The sequence below is a fragment of the Cupressus sempervirens genome, chromosome 1 (assembly GCF_028749045.1).
Source record: "Cupressus sempervirens isolate cs-2001-9-10 chromosome 1, ASM2874904v1, whole genome shotgun sequence".
NCBI lineage: Eukaryota > Viridiplantae > Streptophyta > Pinopsida > Cupressales > Cupressaceae > Cupressus > Cupressus sempervirens.
Window position 1 is genome coordinate 138,742,396 of NC_143118.1, and position 23,701 is coordinate 138,766,096.

Sequence of the window (23,701 nt, forward strand, 5' to 3'; positions counted from 1 at the left end):
CTGAACACCTCATAACTCTAAGTACTTGGCCTCCTAGGCTCCCACATCCCTTCTAGTTTGTATGGCCAGCTAAGGGAAGTGTACAGCCAGCAAAAGAGGTGAAGGAAACTGATTTAAATGCTCTCAAATCTAGTAACTCTGACCTTGCAAATCTACACCAGAAGAAATCCTTCAATGCCCTCCAAACACACCAAACAAAAAGGAATTTCTTATCAAATAAGCTTCTGTGTAGTTCCTAAATGAACCAGGAACCACCAGCAATCAGCTAGGAAAAATCTTTCACTTCTGCAGCTGATGCCCTCTATGAGGGTTTCCATCCTCAAAAAGCCCTTGGATGAACAAAGTTCAAACCATAACCTGGTATCAAATCTGAAGCCTACTTGCAAATGAGCTCCACAAAGGCCGTTATCTTTCCTCTCTAAAACCCCAGGCCCACCTTGGGGAAATAAAACATATACTCCATTTTTTTAAATCCCTTAGGTTCCAAGGGGGTTGAGTTTAATTGGTTAAAACACTAGGTTTTCATTTTGGAAGCCCAAATTCAATTCCGCATGGGGACATCTAAAGTGGAATTCTCAGTTTTGACTCCTAGTCTTCCTAAGTTGGCTTCTAATATGGAGGTGGTTTCTAAATAAGGCATATTTCTTAAGGTTGATCTTCCATAAGTTATTTCTATTGTGTTTTCTTGCAAGAAGCTTGCATTGCTCCAATAGTGATGCTCTTATGAGCAAGAAATGTGTAGTCAAAATTCAATTCCAAAAAGAAACCTCATGCCTCCTATTGTGGACTCCTCCTTTAAAGTACCACATTAACGTAAATTTATAACATCACCTTATGTCTCTTGGGTTTACCCCACAATGTAATAGTGAAAAAATGGCATTGTTAATTGTGTCACAAAGGTTGTTTACAGTCCCAAGATTATAAATACCCAAATTTTGCCCTACGTAATAATTTTTAATTGAAAAAAAATAGGGTAAGAGATACCTTTCTCTTTGATCGAGACCTTCCCAAAAAGTTAAGAGTTATTTATAGTCTTAATTCATAAAATAGATCTCTTTAATCAAAAAATAAATATACTAGAAGTATAGATCTAATTGTTATTTGTAATGTCCCCACTTTAGCAGTCGACCAAGTGTCTGTGTGTTAGCCTAGTTCTACATGGTCCTAAGGGCTAACAAAGGGTATAAAGGGATCTTAGAGTGTTTTGGCCTAGTCATCTCCAGTTTGGGCCAAAATGGAGTTGATTTACTTAGTCTCAAGCATACTTACTATTTTTAGTAAGTCAGCAGGACACAGGGGAGGCTAGTTTTGGTGATTGAATTTGATACTACTCGGCAAGAGCTTTCCAACGAGCTATCACTCGGGCTATTCGGAGTCCAATAGCTAATATATTTTTATGCCTTAAGTATTATTAACGTGACAGTTAATATCGATGAATCATGAAGAATAATAGCGATGACGAAAGAATAATAGCGATGACGAAGAAAGCCCTACTCTACCCTACCCTACCCTACTATTACAGGGAAGGGAAGGGAAGGGAAGGGAAGGGCCAAGAAAAGGATAGTTAGTGCCCCCCCACCTCTCTTTGTAAAATATTAAAGTGTTACTTCAATATTAAATTTTATGGGAATGTGTGCAAATCAAAAAGGGGCGCCTAAGGGAGACATAAGTGATTATTTTAATATGTTTTATATTGCACATCTTTTATCCCACATTGCTTATGTGAGTTGAATCGACCCTTGGAGAAAGAATAAGAGGGAGCATTAGTGGCTTCATTTGACAAATTGAATATGAGAAGAAAATCGATGTGAGTTGCAGATCCGTTCTTGGCATTAGAGGATATCTATCCTCTTTTGTTACATTCTAGATGTCATTCCCTTGGGGTTTGGCCTTTGGAATTCATTGCTATCAGCTTCATTAACAGGCAGATTGGGGGCATTTCCCGCTACAAGCGAATTAGGTGTTTGCTCATATCATTCCCGCTTCTTGTCCAATGCTTATGTCATTCTGAAGGGATGATTTTATGAGGGTCTTGGACTGATTAAAGGCAGATTTTACTGTAGCAACACTGTAGCACAGTACTATTCACATTACTATAGCATGACATTATTCACATTACTGTAGTGTGACACTATTCACGTCACTGTAGCACAACACTATTCATGTTATTGTAGTAGCAAGATGGGAAGTCATTACTGGAACATTATGTTATAATGCTGGAATAATTAGTGAGTGGAAAAGTTTGCTATGTATTTGATGTTATTAGTTTGAAAATTAATATTATTTCAGCAGTATTTCAATCTGCAGTTTGCATTGTTATAAATTCCTTCTTGTTCATGTTATGTGGTTCATATCTATGCAAAGAGATAAAAACAAACAAACATTTTATTTCTGGAGTTATAAAAAGTGTTTAACATTCAACATAAAAATTAGGAGTTGGATGCAAATTATTTGACTAAATTCCTATCAGCAGTTGGTTCAGTTTTTGGGCATTTCTAGGGTGCCCATTACATTATTTTTATGAGGATCGCTGCAAATATACTCAACACTACCTGATTGGTTATGTGTTTTCCAAATGCAACAATCACTTACATTTATATTGAGTAGAAGCCACAAATAGACATGTCCCTTCTTGGGACATGTCTATTCATTAATCAGATAATTAATATAATAATAAATTTAATCATATATATACACACACACACACACACACACACACATACATATATAAATATAACAATAACCTTGTATCTCAAATATAAAGAACACATATATAATAGGTTTATTTGACTGAAGCTATACGCTTCAACACTCCCTCTTAGCTTAGAACGATAACCACATAAGAATAAATATTACTTCAACGTAATATTACAAATAACAATTTTGAGGATATCTGATATGATATCTCAGAAGATTTCCACCATTTGATATTGCATTCAATATCAAGAGTATTGGTCTCCCAAAATACCAAATTCACCAAGTACTCAAAATAAGGTTTGATATCAAATCTAATATCAAGAGTATTGGCCTCCAAGAATATCAATGATATTCACCAAATACTTAAAATAAGGTTTGATATCAAGAGTATTGACCTCCCACAATATCAATAATATTCACCAAATACTCTTTGAGTAATGGCCTCCCAAAATGTTGAGATGCAAGACATTCACCATGTCTTCAAATTGTTTGATCTCATAATACAAGTTATTGTAAGATCGTCACCTTACAATAACTTCTGCAAATACAAGTGACATATTTGGAAGTCGTCACTTCCTAATGATGTACACAGGGGGTAGGCCCATTAAAATCACATAGTCACGAGGTATATTCATGAATCACATTCCTCTTGACTACTATAATTTATTTGATCACTAGAGAATCCATCTCAACATGGTTTACTCCTAAACCAATATCATCAAAAACACTAAAGGTTGACTTAATCATAGCCTATATTTGCTCCCCTCATTCAAGGTTGCCTTTAATAAAATGTTAGTCTCCCTCTTTTTCCTATAAGAATATTCTCAAAAATGATCAAGGCACAACATAGCTCTTATAGTACATATTGACATTAAAGAATAATAAGAGAGACTAACATTTCACTCAAGAATAATAAATAATTTTGCATAATGATATAAGATCATTCCAAACTAATATAGATAAATATCTATGCTTTGAATATATAAGCATATATTGCATCTTATATGTATTTACAATAATCTATGTATATTCGTTTATATTTACTTTTAATCAAAATATGATAATCATAATAACAAACTAACAATTACCTACCTTAGTACTCGGGTCCGTTTCATACTCATGACTTACTTACCTTTAATTGACTTGGTGCTTCGGTGGCACTCATGTCGCCCTCTTTGGAAGTGTATGTTTTGTAGCAAATAAGTTAGTCGATATGTGTTAACTTCAGATATACTTCTACCCATTATACACTAATTGCCAATATATTAACTACAAATACATGTGATCGCTGTCTCTACGTGGTCAATGTTTCCTTTTTGGTAGAGTGATAAGATTCAATGTATGAGGACATGTCTTTTCCATTTATTTTTCTTTACAAACATACATCTTCATTCCTTCATTGCATTCCAATGAACCACTGACATGAGTGACGTTTGCACAATTTCATTCTACACAATGTGGTGGCTTATTGCCCAAACTTGGTGTTTGTGCCTGATCCAGCATGTAATGGCTTTGTTGAAGATCACGGAAAGGTAGTGGATGAATAACTTTATATATTACTTATCTCGCTTACCACATACTCTTGATTTGTCCCTGTTGTCCTTGTCGATTCGTAGGTCAAGGGAAAGGCCCATTTTTCTTATAGTTTTGCATATTTCTAATTTGACCACCAAGGAATTTATCAATCCTACATGGCATTATTTTTCCACAACCAAGGCAAAGAAAGATTTTTGCCCATTTCATGCTGCCCTCTTTATGCAATAACCGTCAAGTTTCTTTGATGGTTGACCCTTTTTATTCCTTACCTGGTTTCTTTGCTTTGTGAACATGATCGGTCAACTCAAGATACCACATACATGTTCAGCCAAAACCAGCGCATAGTTCCACATCGTTTGTTAATGGGCCTTTGATTTTGTTTAGGCATCACACACAAGAAAAATGCATAGTCAAATTATCCATGTTCATGATGCATTGGTTTAAACTTTAATTTGAATAGGCCTGTGCCCACATATATCTCTTCAAATGCAAGACCACTTTTGGAAAGAAGGAAAGCATGATCACACAAATGGATGCCAGCCCATTGGACTCAATGGATGTGTTCGTTGATGACCATTGGTAATGCACAACACTAGATTTTATATCTGAATTGATGAATATCTAGACCAAAACTCAATTGGTGATTAGGTCTTTCTTGTTGTCGTTGAACCTCCTTTCACATATGTTGATATTGATAGTCATAGATTGATGCCACCATATTCTTATTGCCTCTACTTTAAAATCACTGCTCACTTCATTTCATTTCAGTTTGATTGCATATTTCTTGTTGAGTTTATATTTGGAGCCCAACTCTGATACCATGTTATTTTTATGAGGATCATTGCAAATGTACTCAACACTGCCTTATTGGGTATGTGTTTTCCAAATGCAACTATCACTTACATTTATATTGAGTAGAAGCCATGAATAGACATGTCCCTTCATGGGACATGTCTTTTCGTTAACCAGATAATTAATATAATAATAAATTTAATCATATATAACAATAACCTTATATCTCAAATATCAAGAACACATATATAATAGGTTTATCCAACTAAAGCTATAAGCTTCAACACTAATCACATGATTGCTTAAATCAGTTTAGGAAGGCTAAACCATAGAAGATTGCAGCTTGTTTCTTACATCAACTATTTAGGTCGGGTGGTTACCATTTATTGAGTTATACATAGCTCCTTGATACATTTCTACCTCATCATATCAACTGGTCATGACAACAAGGTGTGGGATCCAGGTGTTGACCGTATGTATCTATGGCATTATGAGGGTTTTGTTGTGGTTCTACACACTTTGAGACTGGATGCAATTATGATCATAACTATGCAGCCTACAGATGCAGCAATACTTCATATATTAACATGGGATCGAAGGATTTGGTTGATGGATGGGTTGCAATTTGAGACCTTGCTTCGCAGTGTGGCAAGATTTGTTTTCCGATTGGGGTACAAAGCTACATGTAGATTCGTATGGGATCCTAGTACTGATTGCTTGAGGACAAGCAATCTCGAGGGGGGAAGATTTGTAATGTCCTCTTTTTGAGACATTAGAAGATTTAAAGACATATTCATATAATATTATAATTGACTATGAGAGTGTGAATTAATATTAAAAAGGGCCAGTTTAATATTATAAGCAAGCTAAAGGTGACAAGGAGGGATAAGACGAAAAGACAGGAAAGGAGTCGAAGAGTCACAGCTTTGGGGATTAAAAAGGAGAGAAACTCATTCATTGGGATATGCTTGGTTTATGATTCAGATTACAATTTATCTCTTACGAAAGTTATTCGGAAAGCTTCAGGTTCCATCCAGCAAGAGGACGAAACTCTCGTGCCAGGAGGCAATGGATAAAAACCCATTGTGAGTGGAGACATCACTCAGGTGTCTCACATGTGCTTACAGGTTATTTTCTTAGCATTCCAATCCGATTGTAAAACTGTGTTTAAGATTGGACCTTTGAATGCAAGTTATTGTATTGCTGTTGTATAATGCAATAACCTATTTTAAAGTATTTTAAGAGGATCTACTCGTTATATTGTTGATTTTATAATGCATCTTCTTCTGTTTTAAGTTCTGAATTTTATTTTGAGGAAAACTCAGGTCTATATCCATTGGGGATATTTCAAGATCACAATTTAAATATTGGAGCACATGCATTAAGAAAAAGCACAGCATTGAGGAAATCACCATACAATAGAGATCCCAGCATTTAAGGTGCTGCCACACTAAAACAAGAAAAGATCACAGCAACCGAGTAATGTTCACATCCACCACCGGGTTTTCCCTAGTCTTTGAGTCACCAGTGATGTGTTTACAGCTGTTGGTTATTTAAAAGATCACTTTCGTATTATTGCAGATTTTGGTACTTACTGATCATAGCTCAGAGAATTCAGATCTATTATTATGTGTAATTAATAAACATTTGATGGTCTTATCCAAAGTATCCATTGGCTTGAGGAAGTTTATATTCACTATTTGAAGTGCTGTATCTGGTTGACAAAAGTTGCAAATTATCCTACATTGCTGATCAGCATTAATCTTGACATCTCTTGCTGCCCTAGGGTTTGATATCTATTGGTGTTCTAAGATTTCATACTGTTGTTCATTCAAAAATCAGGGATCATACTACCGTTCTAGGGTTTTGTAGTTCTTCATACAAAACCAGTAAGCACATTAGTGTAACTTGGTCATCTACATGCTATATTTGTTGTGTTGTAGTTTACCGTTTATATTGGCATTGTGAGGGCTTGAATTTGAAATTGCATATTTAATTTAGAAGGGTTTTGAAAAACTGTATTAATTTTGACAAGCTAAGGGTTTGGCGTCTACATGCAGCATTTGATTATTGTTTCAGCTTGTACATGTTTAAAAAAATCACCTATTTCCCAAAGTTGTCCAATTGGAATCATGACAGGTTCTCAGCAGAAGCTGAATCTGTCAGAACAGAAGAACTGCTGATTTTTTATACAGTGCATGACTTGGTAATGCAATTCTAAACAATTATCAAAAAAAAAATCAACTATAATTTTTGCATTCCAGATATTCATCACATACACTACAAATAATAAATCTACTCAGGATCCACAAAGCATTAGATGAATGTTTTTCCGTTGAACCTTATCTCTAGTGGGAAACTCCTCAAAGTCAAAAACACGTGCTGTTTCAATGCTCCTAATGACACTTCTGCAAAGATGGACAGTACCCAGCTGCACAAGTGAAGTCCAGACATCAAGACTTACATCACATTATGAGTATGTAAGGAGATTTAAGAAATAGGAAAACAACTTCATCATCATTCTGAAGGGAATGAATTGCTTAATTTTAATTCTTCTCTTTTTTAAGGAAACATGTATAAGTTAACCTCATAATATCAAAGCAAAACTAAGCCATGGAGTTACCTTAAAGTATACTTTAAAAAGTTGACAAGTTACATAAAGTGCTCCAAGTCTTTTAGGCCCTTTACCCTGTAATTCAAATATGTGAAAATTATCAAACGATCGCTCAAAACATTTCCCTAATGCAACCTCATACTATTAATTTATTCTAAGATATTGCGTCACGTTACTAATTCCTTTAAACAAGAAAGATAGTAATGATATCACCAACAGCATTAAGCTCCTTCTGATGCTATGGACAAACTCCTTACTAGAATTTCTCAGCATATTGAGTTCACATCAAGGTTAATTACATGACATTATAACAAAGATAGGTATGCCTAACCCCAATATGGATTGGAAAAGTTTGGTAAACTTCTGGGCTTGGTCATGAAGTCAAAACTTAGTGATTCAAAAAACTCTAAGAAAATAAACCCCTCCCCTTTGAAATTCAACAAAATGATCTTACACAGAAAATTGCTATCTAGCTTGACTGAGGCATAAACTTCAAAGATTTATTTCCACCTGGCCCAAAGGCACGGCATATTTAAATTTGATGGACCAAAGAATCACATGATCTAGCAGTAGGGTACATTGGAAATCTTTTAACAAAAAACCTAAGACTTGAGCTTGCCCACCACAGAGAAAGACACAAAATTTCAGCTCTAACCAATAACAGCTCCTCTGGATTAAAAAGCCTTACCTCCCTTTATCTGACAGAGAATTGTCCTTGCCAAAATTATCTCTAAACCTTGCTTTCCACAAGCAATGTAAAAGAACTTCAAAGTACGAATGTCTCCAAAAGGAGGTCCCCTTGAAAGAAGGGAAGCTTTGACTAGAAAGCTAAGCTCAACTTGGAACCAGGATCAATAAACCAAGGTCAAAGGCTTTGGCTGGTAAACATCTCCAAAAGTAATTTTTCATCTTTACTTAAGAGCAGACACATAGAATCTTTAATATCAACTTTTTCCAACCTTCCCTTGACAGACAGTCCTTGATGGCATTAAACATTCCCATTATTTGTTTCTCAACAAAGATCTCAATTTGTAACTATCCTGGGACCATTTGTACCACCACACTTATGGCTCCCGTGGAGCAGATAAAGCTTGCATCTAAGTCATAATGATGCCATGTACTTTATGTTGTGTAATCAACAAAGTACAGCTCTACTATAATGCTCAATATGTTGTACAAATTGTGTATTTCCATTATAAAAGATAACATATAACCTGAGGATTGAATAACCTTTAATGACTCCTGGCTAGTCAACAACTTAAATGTGAAAGCAGAGAATGGAAAATCAAATATTTAGAATCAAAATGACACTAGACATGATCCAGAAGGGATGAAGCAATCCAAATGTAATTAGTCCGGCCTTATCAAAATATCTGATACTGCTTACTATGCACCACAGGACTGCTATTTGTGTTTACATTTTCAATGTGAATTGTCTTTCACAGTCATTCTGTTCCCGTCATTACAAAGTTAAGCTTTTTATTTGTCTCTAAGTTTATGAATATCAGAATATGTGATAACTTGAGGGAGTTGCCCATGCTACCTGTTTCTTGTCGTGTATATATTTTTGTATATATCAATCACCCCTCCGCACAATATTATAATTCAAAATTCTAATCAGAACTCTATGGGAACAGGAATATCTGCCAACTAAACGTAATTTCAAGAAAATATCAATTGATCACTCCAACCAAATTCAAGATGTAATTGATGTATTTCAATTGCTGGAATGTCACTACATCACAATATATAACTACTCTAATTGTGCATTAGGACACAATCTAACACTTCAAACTGAAAAACTTGCAAACTGCCAAGACAACTGTTGAATAACTTATATTGTTAGAAAAGATGCACAACAGAATAGTCAATCCTAAGACATATAAGAACAATAAAGCATACCACAAGTGATCCAAAAACCTTCATCAAGAAAGACCCAGCTCCTTTTAGTTTGTCAGGGTTTTTTCCATTAGCTGACATTTCTCTGTCTGCCTGTAATAAGGGATATTTGTGGTATCAAACTAAGCAAAATATTTAGACATAAAGAAAAGCACTGGACTCTCACCATTTCTGCAAGTGTCCGCATTTCATATACAATTGTGTAGAGAGCATCCACTGCCCATGCAGTTTCCCAATTACGAAATTCCTGTAGAAATGCACTGCATTCTGTTGTTAAGGGTAAAAAAATTTACGTGTGATATCATGTATGAGGTATCAAAAGTTCAAAACAGATTTGACAATATCCAAACATTATAAAGGATACTTTGCAGACTTTTCTAAAGCATAATAAGCATCTATATAGTGCTTATACTGGAAACTTTGCATACACCTCATGTGCTGCTGAAGCATGTCACCAAGCTGTGCATATTTCTCAACTTGCTTAACCAGTCTGCTTGCATCCTGCACACAAAGAAATGACAAGATGTTGTTTCAACTCTGATATTATCACATAAGAAACTTCAAAAGGGCAGTTCTTATCTCATCAAAATATATATATATATATATATATATATTCATGGTTCCAAAAAGGGTGTAAAAAGAGTCCTTTTTTAACAGAAAAATAAAATTGTAAAAGATCCAGCTCAACAACCAAAAGGTTTTAACAGGGCCTAGAAGAGCATGATAGAGGCCACAGTTTTAGGTTGTTAGCTGTCCATGACAGGGCTGAATAGGTGGATAAAATATGTGATGTCCCCATCCAATCCAAACAAGCAAACAATGATTTGTATATACATATCTGCAAAGTTGCAATATGCCACAATCCATATTAAACATGGAAACACTGATCATAGGAAGCAATCACATCTAAGAGCCGTACTTCATGTAACATGGTGAAATAGCAGAGATTAATAGCAAAGTAAAGAACAGCAACCAAGTGAAGGCAATAATTGTAATTATTTGTAAAAGTGGCAATATCACATATGCTGTAACGTCCCCATCTTTTTAGCATCCCAATGGAGTTCTTAGCCTTTACACTCTTCGAAGGCTAAGTGCAGAAATAAGGAGAAATTAATTAAATTGATTTCTTATAAAGTCATTAAATAAATTAAAATTAAAAGGTGACTTCATATTAAATTAATTTAATTTTCTAGAAGCACAACTAATTATTGTATTGGAAAAGGGGGGAGCTTCTAGAGAGTGCATGTTCTAGAAGTACAACTAATTATTGCTTTGGAAAGGGGGAAGCTTCTAGAGAGTGCAATTAAATAATATTTTATTTCCTTCTAGAAGGGGGAAGGAAAAGAATAAATAGGGAGGGCAGCCTCATTGTTGAGCATCGAATGTGTTGCCATCTACTCTTCTGGATAGCTTGTGGAGCCAAGGGTTTCTACAATTGTTATATTGATCTTTGGGAACAAACACTACCATTGATTAGCATAACTGAGGTGGTGAAATATCTTCCGAAGGGTTGCGACTGTTGGAGAAGACAAACCAGTCTTTTCATTGTGCCAAATTTGTGGCCTAGGGCCAGCTTTGTGGAGTAAGGAATAAGTTGGAATTTGCTACAGTAATTTGCTATAGGAAAATTCATGTTTTTGGAGCAATTCCAAGTTTTTATCTACTACATTTTGCATTTGAGAGTAGATATTTAGGGCATTAGTAGGGTTTGTAAAATCTATTGTAATCTGATTTATATCAGAATTTGTTCCCTAATGCCTTATTCATGTAGATGCATATTTTCCTATTTGTAATTAGTGTTATTCAAAAACAATTGTATCTTCATTGTTAGTTGTTTGGTGTGTTCTTTGGAAGCTATTTATTAAAGTTTGGCATTTAGAAAGCAGTCAGAATTTACATATGCAATAAATCTCGTGCTCTCAAAGTGTTTGACAAAATGTCAAACAACTGAAGTATAAAAGAATTTGGTGTTTGAAGAAGTTATAACCAGTTGGGGTTATTACATATGCAGCATTGTGTATTCAGTAATGCAGCAAACTGTGATGTTTAGTATCAAAGTGAATGTCCATAATGCAGCAATCTGTTTTAGATAAACAAAACAATAATGGTGCAATTTTTGAGAACTACTTACTGTATGATAAAAGGGAGCAATTTGTTAACAACAAATAGCAGCAATTAGCAACAAGACGAGCTTATTAACAAAGGCTGCTATTTCCCAATAGGTGTGAGTTCATCTCATATGGAAAGGTGTGAATCTATTGCTCTGTGTTTATAAACAAACAAGCATTAAAATAAAAGCAGCAATATATGGAGGGGTGTGATTTGTTCGTTTGGAGTTCAGTTTTTGAAAACATCGAAAAGTGATGACCCTAAGGTAATCGCTTCTGTTGAAAGAGGCGTGTCTTTTAAAGAAATATATATTTTGGAAGATATAAAGGAAGATGGAGGGTAGGAGGGGTATATGTGGAAGATTTTATTCTAATAACTAGGTCCAACTTAGACGCTCGGGTTGAGCAGCAGACTTATTAGTCATGGACAATTTTGAGAAATTGTTAAACAAAGACAATAGTACAAAAACATCACTTAAGCAAAAAGCACTACATTTCGGAGACAAAGATACAGAATAGCCATTATTGGAGTCAAAATTAGATCATCGCATATATCAGATTAACTAGATAAAGAACTGCAATATATTATATCCATTGCAGATTGCTACAATAATAATAACACTAGTTTCAGTATTCCGATTGCAAAGGTAGCTTACCAAACTAAATTTTTTAACCGTTTCCGCCATATTCAATCTATCATTCACAATATAATTCCAAACAAAAAGGCGCCTAAATCGATGGGGTGATTTTCCACATATATGTAGCTCGAATTGCATTAAATGTATTTCGATAATAGTTTTTGCTGAAAAAGAACAGAAAAGATGACTTGCCAATTAAAAAGATAATAATAGTAATTCTTTGAAATGAAGGTCAAATATTCCTTACCTTGACAACTTGAAGTGCAGCGGCAACTGCGGCACAATAGGGTGAATTGGAAGAAACAGCGAGGAGTGGCTTCAATGCAGAAGCATTCTGAGAAGCGATGGCTTCAGTAAATTCATTCACGTAATCTGAAAGCGTTCTGTGAGCTTCCCCCATGGACATGTAAGCAGCCATTGCTACTCTTTTTTACAGCAATCTCCTCCTTTACAAACCAATTCACCTGTTTCCTCAACAGCAATCGATTTCCCTCTAACTAGGGCTGTGTTTTTGTTGTTTTGCGGACGAACCGAAATTGTGTGGGCGTTGCAGGTAACTACTATTTTCGTTTCTTCTATGTCTAATTAGCTTCTATGTAGTTTTAAAGTTTAGATACCTACTTATATTTTTATTCATATTGTTGTATTTGCCTTAGGTTCATATTATTAGTTCCTGCCAAGGCAGGATACTATAGCATTCATTGAAATGCAACTGTTCCATTTAATTGTCTAATGAGATTTGAGTATTTTTTGATAACTTTTTAGATCTTTAAAGTTTTAATATATATTGAAGTTTTTAGAATTATAGAAAAAACATTTATCTTGAATATGATTGGTTGCTTTTTGCTACAGTAGTGTTTTTGGCTCACTTTAGGAACTTTATACATTCCAATGTGGAAAAAAAGATAAGTAATAAATAAAGTTGAAAAAGCACCATAAATATCTTGTACTTGTTCTAAGGACAATAATAAATAAATTTTTAAAAGTATAATAAATATTTTGTACTCATTTGAGAACAATAACAATCTTGAAATTTATTTATTTATTTATTTTTCTACACACAATATTGTTGAAGTATTTTTATTTCAATTTAAAACAAAATTGGCACATGGTGACAAAAATTGTACCACAAGATAGATCAATGTAATTATCCAAACAAAATAAACCTACCTCTACATTATTTTTCAAAAACTATTATTTGTCTTGCTCATCATTAATTGCTTAATACAAAGTAGACATTCTCTTGGTCACATATGATTTAAATGTATTTCTATATTTTTCTTTTACCACAACAAATTCAATATACATTATGTATCAATGACATTTCATTTTTTTAATTTTGTATTAGCTTATTAGTCAATGTTGTATTTGCATATACAAGTATAATATAATTTTTTTTTTAACTCAAATTATTTTACGAACTAACTGTATGACTAATGCAATAACAAATTATACATTGGCAGGAACTAGACGCTATGCGTCCTTGTTGTCATCAAGTGATTAATTTTTAACATCTCAACCAATTAGATCTAATTATTTTTCTTTCTTTGATTTTTGAATTGTTTATATATGAATTTTTTAGTATCTAAATTTCTTTAAAATATTTTAATTGAACTCGATTGGCTCTTATATTGGGAGTCTTATAAGAACGATTTTTTGGAAGCACTAATCAGAATTTTAGCATTCACTTTAAAAAATAACATTGTATGGAAATAAATAGTTTTGGGTTTATAAATATTAATTTTTTCACCAGTCACTCTAGTGTTTGATTATATTAAATTTTAAATACTTTAATTTGTGAAAGATGACAATTAACTAATGTATATATTAAAATATAGTGTTTGTGAAAAAGGGTATAATAATAAATAAAAGGTCAAAAAAATATAAATAATATAAATAATTATATTTTTCTTAAAATATTTTGTTATTAGACTAAAATCTAGTACAATCTTATGATTATCTAGGGCCAAAATCTCTACATCTTAATACTATTTATTTTATAAATGTTTAGTTATCTATAGTCAAAAAAATATTAATGTATTAATATACCAATATACTAAAATACAATTCACTAGTTATAATAGTATATTACATTTATGTGAAATTTATATTTTTTATATTAAATTTTTATCTAAAATATATATCAAATATTAATCAATTAGTAATAAAATAATATTTAATATTATCATTTTTTTACTTCAATATTCTAATTAATTAAAACTATTATAATCTATGGCAAATACAAGCCACTACATGGTACTTGTTATTATTTATATTTATATTGTCAATTTTTCAATTTAAATGATACTCACTGAATTTTTCAAAAACTTTTTTTATTCTATATAGTTTTAATATATTTTGTAATTTTATCTTTAATTGATGGAAGTGTGCTTTTCTCCATTTTCTAAACTTTATATCTTCATATTTATTATTATGAATTTTGACATAAATATTTATTGTGATCTTACTTTGATATTATCTTTATTTCTAGATCTATGTAGACGACACAATTGTCAAATCATGGTTGCATCAATAATTGAAAGGATAATTTTTCATTATTTATGGTGATTTTGTAATCTATAGACAATCTACAATTTAGAACATTCATCATTGAAATTATTATTATTTTTTGTTCTATAGTATTTCAATAATTCTATAAATAAAGTTCAAAAAAAATATTTTATTTAACATATTAAGTGAATGTTCATAAAGATATGTTATTTTGTTGAATTTATTTTTTCAAATATTTTAAACTTCAAATTATACGTATAATTCATATTTCAATATATGAAGATTACCAATGAATTAAGAACAAAAACAATTTTCATTTCTTTTAATTTCTTTCAAATCTTTGATTTCTCTTAAGAAATTTACATCGTAGTTAGGCTCTTTTAATTTCTTTGATTTCTTTTAATTGACATTTGCTTTGACAATACTTTAACACTTTGACACTATGCATCCTTGTTTTTAAACTAGCATTTGCTCTAACAGGAAGTGTAATGGTTACGGTGATGTGTGTGTGTGTGTGTGTGTGTGTGTGTGTGTGTGTGTGTGTGTGTGTGTGTGTGTACATATATATGTATATATACATATATATGTACATATACATATCTATATTTACATATATATGTACATATACATATTTATATATGTATATATACATATATATGTATGTACATGTACATATCTATATATGTACATATGTACATATACATATATATACATATACATATGTACATATACATATACATATGTATATGTATATACATATATACATATTATATATGTATATACATATATACATATTATATATGTATATACATATATACATATTATATATGTATATATACATATACATATATGTAGATATGTATATATACATATACATATGTACATATACATATATGTATATATATGTACATGTACATATATATGTATATACATATACATATATGTAGATGTATATAATGTACATATAGATATATATACATATGTACATATGTATATATAGATATGTATATATGTATATAGATATGTATATGTATGTATATATGTATATATGTATGTATATACATATGTATGTGTATACGTATAAATATATATACATATACATATATGTATATATGTATAGATATATATATCTATACATATATACATATATGTATATGTATATATATATATATATATATATATATATATATATATATATATATATATATATATATATGTACATATGTATGTATATATATATATGTACATATGTATGTATATATATATATGTACATATGTATGTATATATATATATGTACATATGTATGTATATATATATATGTACATATGTATGTATATATATATATATGTATATGTATATGTATGTATATATGTATATGTATATGTATATGTATGTATATGTGTATATGTATATTTATATGTATGTATATATGTATCTGTATATCTATATATATGCATATGTATATATATGTGTATATGTGTATATATATATACATATATATATATATTACAATTTTTTATTTATCACAAAAAAAGTTGTTGCAAGTGGGCTTCTTATTCTTTTCCTTAAAATTATATATGGGTTGTTTTGCATTTTGTAGCATCTCTTGAAAGAAACCATTGTTTGAATGCTAAGATTTCTTAGTGACTTGACTCTTGACATGGACATGAATACCAAGCCTTGCTTCTTCATTCAACCAATGTCAATTATTGATTTCTATAGTGCTGGCCCTTAGGGTTTGTATATAAGTTATAGCTCATGACATTGTGAGTAGTATTTGCCATTAGTTACCTAGTGAAGCATGAATAATTGACACAACTTTGGGGTCATCTTCTCCCAAGGTGGCTCACAATAATTTTCATTTTTTGTTGTAACATACATTGAAACGTCAAGTGGGTTACTTTGCCAAGAGCACTATTCACAAGCCTTGATCTCATCCATATGTTTGTTGGTAGTGTGATACAATGACATCTACTATGTGGGACCTATTTCTCAAGTTGTGATTGTGCAATTTGAAATTTTGATCATCCTTTTGTCATGTAGCTTGATTGCATCATTGGTAGCAAGTAGGTGCATTGAGTTGTCAAAATCTTCCTTGTCATCTATTGTTATTTGTTTATATGCGCATGTCATCAAGAGTTGTCAATCTTCCTACCTTGGCTCCACTTCTTGGATGTTCTCTAATATTTGACGAAATTGTTTCCATGTCTTAATTAGGAAAAAAATTGACGATTATGATTTGATGAAACATTTATTCTTGAGAAAATTGCATGTTGACATCTTTGCTACCTAATGGGTGGTCTATTTTTATAATGTAGTCAAATCAAAAAGGATTTCAAACTATGCACAACCCAGTGTCCTTTCATAAACTTGCATTGAATCCATAACCTCAGGGCATGATCTCATGTCTTGTGCATAGCTCAATTGAAATCATTAGTAGTTAAAAGCATAATATTGAATCTTGTATTTACCATTCTATTCATTTCTATGGTAATACACTTATGTAACAAGGTTAAGTTTATCATTGATATCTCTCATTCTTTTAGAGCAATCATTTAGGAGTATTGTTTAAAGGTTGAGTTTAAACCAAGTGGATATATGTCAAGGTTCTATAGTGTCATTTTCAACTTTGGGGTAATTTATTACCTTGATATGTTTTTTCTTACTTCTCAGTTGAGATGTATACTTAGTTTTATTGAATCTAATATATTTTATCTACCTTTGTTAACTTTGTCTTATAGTTGTTTCTCATTTTTTTTCATTTTTTTTATTATTTCATGAATTTGTGTCTCATATAACCCTTATGTGTTGTTTATCATTTATTTAACTCATGTTTTGAACATTTATGCTTTGTTCTATGTTCTTTTTTTTTTTAGGTGTTTATTCAGAACACAACCTCTTATATTAAGTAAATTGAGCCAAGAATTATTAGTTTTTTTAGAACACAACCTTTTATATTAGGTAAGTTGACTCCAAAATTATTACTTTTAGTGATTCTTTTAGTTTCAGATTGATCATTTTTGCTAGTGTTCCACTGGTTTGCCAACTTTAAATGTTTTCATCTTTGTTACTTGAATATTTATCAACTTAATTTGACCTTCGAATCTTTCAAGTTGCTAAAATGAATAAATTTGTCCTCGAGATTTAAGAATCAAATCTAAATTTAAATACATTCATGTTGTGAACTAGATAAGTGCTACAAAACATTCATGAGTTTTGAAATTATATCTTATATTGTTCGAAATTGCAGAGGTCACATGCTTCATGTACTAAAATTTGACAAAACTTGGGATAGAAACCCTAAGATTCACAAGAAATCTACCTACTAGCGAGGACAAATACTAAGGCCAAGAAGAGAGAGACACCCTAGTGGAGTTGAATGCCAAAGAAAAGGAAAGGGGAAAAAACTACACATGCTTATAGATACACATCTCTAAGACCAAGCAAAATATCAAAAAATCACCATTAAGGAATACTATCCTATAACCTAAAAGGAAGGCCTTCTACCTCTAAATTCAAAGTACTCTTATGGATCATGGAAATCTACTTACTATTAATTTATGGTTTCCCAAAACAACTGATTATCATTGGAGTATCTATTACAAAGTCGTGAAGAATATTTGTGTTTACCTTCTAGATTCTACACTTCCATATTTTGAAGTGAACTTTGTCACATTGTACATCCATTATAAAAGTAAGTGAATTGTTGTACAATTTTTTTCAACTGTAATTGAGCATTCAAACTATGTAGTTTTACAACTTATTTTCCTTCTACATGAGTTGTGTGTGTGTGTGTGTGTGTGTGTGTGTTTAAAATTATTTCACTCCAATAAAATGTAAAATAATTATAATACATGAAAGTTTTTTTTTTGCTCGGTAGAAGGCCGAAGCCCTTGCATTGTATTAAAAGAAAAAAGAAAAAAGAAATTACAATGTCTTTGTTCAAAGGGCACTGGTAGAAATAATTACCAATCTTGCCCACAATCATGGTCATATCAAATGATTACATTTTATAAGGGTCATTCCCCAATTTACATCTTTCTCGTTTTGAATTGTTTTTAGATTGGTTAAATTATAGAACTTTTTAAGAGAGTTCCTTGCTTAATTGTTTGTCCCTTTTTTAGAATATAGCACTCCTTTCTTTATAATCACAAATTTATGAAGCCATATATAGCATTCGAATAAACATGTATCGTGCATAGCTCAATTGAAATCATTAGTAGTTAAAAGCATAATATTGAATCTTGTATTTACCATTCTGTTCATTTCTGTGGTAATACACTTATGCAACAAGGTTAAGTTTATCGTTGATATCTCTCATTCTTTTAGAGAAGTCATTTAGGAGTATTGTTTGAAGGTTGAGTTTAAACCAAGTGGATATATGTCAAGGTTCTATAGTTTCATTTTCAACTTTGGGGTAATTTATTACCTTGATATGTTTTTTCTTACTTCTCAGTTGAGATGTATACTTAGTTTTATTGAATCTAATATATGTTAGCTACCTTTGTTAGCTCTGTCTTATAGTTGTTTCTCTTTTTTTTTTAAATAAAAAAATTCTTTCCTTTATTATTTCATGAATTTGTATCTTGTATTACCCTTATGTGTTGTTTATCATTTATTTAACTCATGTTTTGAACATTTATGCTTTGTTCTATGTTCTATTTTTTGTTAGGTGTTTATTTAGAACACAACCTCTTATATTAGGTAAATTGAGCCCTGAATTGTTAGTTTATTCAAAACACAACCTCTTATATTAAGTAAATTGACCCCAAAATTGTTACTTTTTCATGATTCTTTTAGTTTTAGATTGATCATTTTTGCTAGTGTTACACTGGTTTCCCAACTTTAAATGTTTTCATCCTTGTTACTTGAATATTTATCAACCTAATTTGACCTTCGAATCTTTCAAGCTACTAAATTAATAAATCTGATCTTGAGATTTAAGAATCAATTTTGAATTTAAATACATTCATGATGTGAACTAGATAAGCGCTACAAAACATTCATGAGTTTTGAAATTATATCTTATATTTTTCAAAATTGCAGAGGTTACATGCTTCATGTATTAAAATTTGATAAAACTTAGGATAGAAACCCTAAGATTCACAAGAGAAATCTACCTACTAGTGAGGACAAATACTAAGGCAAGGAAGAGAGAGATGCCCTAGTGGAGTTGAATGCCAGAGAAAAGGAAAGGGCAAAAAACTACACATACTAATTGATACACATCTCTAAGACCAAGAAAAATATAAAAAAACCACCATTAAGGTATACTATCATGTAACCTAAAAGGAAGCATACCCAAGATCACAAATGGCCTTCTGCCTCTAAATACCAGTGAACACCCATTCAATCTTCACAAATGTGGGTGTTGGTAGTGGCTAAGAGGAGCATCCAATTCCTTACAATTTCCACCCTTCTCTTAGAAAACCTTTGATGGTTTTTTATTTCCAGAATAGGGAATATCTTAACCAGGTAGTTAAGAGCGCCATAGTCACTTCTTTTGGGAATACAAAGATTGTCATCGATATTCTCCAAGATAGAGTCTAGTTCCTTGATAATCAAGTTTTAGAAAACTTTTTTGTAGAAATCCCTGTTGGTCGCTTTATCCTCATCCACATGCATGATCGCAGCCACAAACATTGTGACTATATTCATGTTGTGTTTTTGCCTATCCATGACAACTGAGAATTCCTCTCCTACAATCCTATTAATAGCCTTACAAACCAAGTCATTTTTTAAAAACCATTTTATTGATCCTTAAATCGATCACCTCACCCCAAAATAACATTTCCCTTTTCCCAGGTGGCATACGGATAGGTCTATCCATGAAGCTTGGGACCTAAACCAGACTAAGTAATGACAAAATTAATGCCTAGTAAACTCTCTAACCAACTAATGGAAAAATTCTTGGTGGTATGGTTTATATAAATGAAGGTATAATAATGACCAGAAGAGGTTACATTTCATAATGCTTTAATGAATAATTGTGTGAAGATTTAGTAAAGAGGTTATGATTTTATGATTAGTTCTAAGTCCTTTGTATTCAGAGACACGTTTAGCCTTATTTATAAATATTTTTGAATTAGAATGGTATTTATTTTTGTGATGATGGATCTACCAAGATTTACTAAGTATATTAATTAAGGACAATACTTTCCTAAATTTATTACATCTAGTGATGTGTAATGTTGAGATTACATTGATCATACTTGAGTACGCAAAATGTAAAGGAAAAAAAAAATTATTTATTAGTATGTTTCATAAATCTATATTAATTATTGTACTTTAGATATATCTATTGATATGAGTGGTTTACAAATATAATATCAACATATGGAATCTATTTCATTTGATATTTCATCATCTAGAAAATCATCCTAGTTTACAACTTGATTCATATTTGTATCCCAATCCATGAAGTCAATTTAACCCTTAGCAATGAAGATGTCAATCCATTTCTAGCATGAAGGGGGACGAACATGAAGAAAATGAAAAAGGAAGTCCATATTACATCTAAGATTTGGGGTCCTTTCAATGAAGTTTTCAATATCTTCAACAACTAGAATAGGATAGGAAGGGGTGACTCTATTGCCAAAAATGTTCTGGTGGTAGAAACGAGATTTAGGGATGGTTAGACCCTCTTGAATATTAGCTAATACCATATTGATATTTTTAATGTGTGTGGCCTTGAAAATTCTTTTGCATGATATTGCTAAGGTTGCTTTATCTAGATCTACTTGTAAGGTAGAAGCAATGAACATAGTGGGATATAATGGGGATGTTAGTCTTGACCATGTATCTGTCTCGATTATTGATGAATCCCAGAACCAAAACTCTTTGAACCGCTTGAACAACTAAAAAATGGGTAGCTAGAAAAATACTCTTTAAACTCTGATCATCAACTGGGCTATCAAAGGCAATTTGAATCATCGACCCTTAATCTTGATAAGGGTCAACATTGTTGCTACCTAACTATGATGATCAAGATAAATCTAAACAGCCTAAGTTAAATAGAACTGATTCTGAAGATGTGAGTGGCAGTCGAAATGAAACCATTCAAATTTTAAAATGGAAATCTATTTTATTTTAATATTTTCATTACTTTAATTTGATTCTTTTTAACATATATATTCTCACCCTCGGCTCCTTTATTTGCTAAAGTATCTGCTAGTATGTTTCCTTCCCTATATATGTTTTGAATTTGTATCCTTTCTAATTGGTCTAATAATATTAGTGCATTTTCTAATCTCAAATTTAACTGCCAATTTGGAGTAGATATTTTCCTCAATACATTTAATATGTTTTGGGAATCACCTTCAATGATTAATTACTTGACTCCAAGATTTGAACTTAGGCTTAGGCCTTCTGTGAGAGCCTTCATTTCTATTATATTGTTAGTAGTCATTCCCAAGTATTTAGCATGTTTAGCTATCCACTCATTGTTTTCATTATGAATGATGCAACCAATACCTGTGTTCCCTAGAGTACCTCAAGATGCTCCATCAAAGTTAAGTTTACTCGAGCCTCTTGGAGGTATGCTCCATTTAGAATTGGCTCTAACAATTTTATTTTCTTTTGGGTACATCATTGGTGGGTTAATGAGATTTATCCATTTTTTCTTCATTTCAGCATCCCAAGCAACAAAGGAACCTTCTTCCTTGATAGTATTTTTTAGATCATTGTTAATAATCTCTATGATGCTTGCCTCAATTTTTTTTAGCAAAGATGGCATTGATAATTCTTGATTCATGAATATTCTATGGTTTCTTTCCTTTCATATTTCTCATAGTAAAATAGACAGGGAAATCTTCCAAAGATTATTGTAGATTTTGAGAATCATGTCAAAGGCTAGTTTTTGAGGTGGTTTGAAAGATTGTTATATAAATATTTTTGAATTAGAATGGTATTTATTTTTGTGATGATAGATCTGCCAAGATTTACTAAGGATATTAATTAAGGACAATACTTTCCTAAATTTATTACATCCAGTGATGTGTAATGTTGAGATTACATGGATCATACTTGAGTATGCAAAATGTGAAGGAAAAAAAACATTATTTATTAGTATGTTTCATAAATCTATATTAATTATTGTACTTTGGATATATCTATTGATATGAGTGGTTTACAAATATAATATCAACATATGGAATCTATTTCATTTGATATTTCATCACCTAGAAAATCATCTGAGTCTACAACTTGATTCATATTTGTATCCCAATCCATGAAGTCGATTTAAGCCTTAGCAATGAAGATGCCAATCCATTTCTAGCATGAAGGGGGACGAACATGAAGAAAATGAAAAAGGAAGTCCATATTACATCTAAGATTTGGGGTCCTTTCAATGAAGTTTTCAATATCTTCAACAACTAGAATAGGATAGGAAGGGGTGACTCTATTGCCAAAAATGTTCTGGTGGTAGAAACGAGGTTTAGGGATGGTTAGATCCTCTTGAATATTAGTTGATACCATATTGATATTTTTAATGTGTGTGGCCTTGAAAATTCTTCTGCATGATATTGCTAAGGTTGCTTTATCTAGATCTACTTGTAAGGCAGAAGCAATGGACATAGTGGGACATAATGGGAATGTTAGTCTTGACCATGTATCTGTCTTGATTATTGATGAATCCCAGACCCAAAACTCTTTGAACTTCTTGAACAACTAAAAAATGGGTAGCTAGAAAAATACTCTTTAACCTCCGATCATCAACTGGGCTATCAAAGGCAATTTGAATCGTCAACCCTTAATCTTGATAAGGGTCAACATTGCTCCTACCTAACTATGACGATCAAGATAAATCTAACCAGGCTAAGTTAAATAGAACTGATTCTGAAGATGTGAGTGGCAGTCGAAATGAAACCATTCAAATTTTAAAATGGAAATCTATTTTATTTTA

At 31.8% G+C, this 23,701-nt stretch overlaps 1 protein-coding gene across 1 annotated transcript in view; it reads right to left on the reverse strand.

Annotated features, from left to right (window-relative positions):
• Window positions 1–12,938, reverse strand: part of EER5 (proteasome family protein) — a 100,740-nt gene extending 87,802 nt beyond the window's left edge. Inside the window, exons 1-6 of the mRNA XM_089817877.1 lie at window positions 12,532–12,938; window positions 9,903–10,039; window positions 9,705–9,798; window positions 9,542–9,631; window positions 7,649–7,714; window positions 7,367–7,456 (exon numbers count right to left, since the gene is read on the reverse strand). Of these exons, the coding sequence (XP_089674003.1) occupies window positions 7,367–7,456; window positions 7,649–7,714; window positions 9,542–9,631; window positions 9,705–9,798; window positions 9,903–10,039; window positions 12,532–12,702 (648 nt within the window). The 5' untranslated portion in view covers window positions 12,703–12,938. The remainder of the gene's footprint in view (window positions 1–7,366; window positions 7,457–7,648; window positions 7,715–9,541; window positions 9,632–9,704; window positions 9,799–9,902; window positions 10,040–12,531) is intronic.
• Window positions 12,939–23,701: the final 10,763 nt, after the last annotated feature.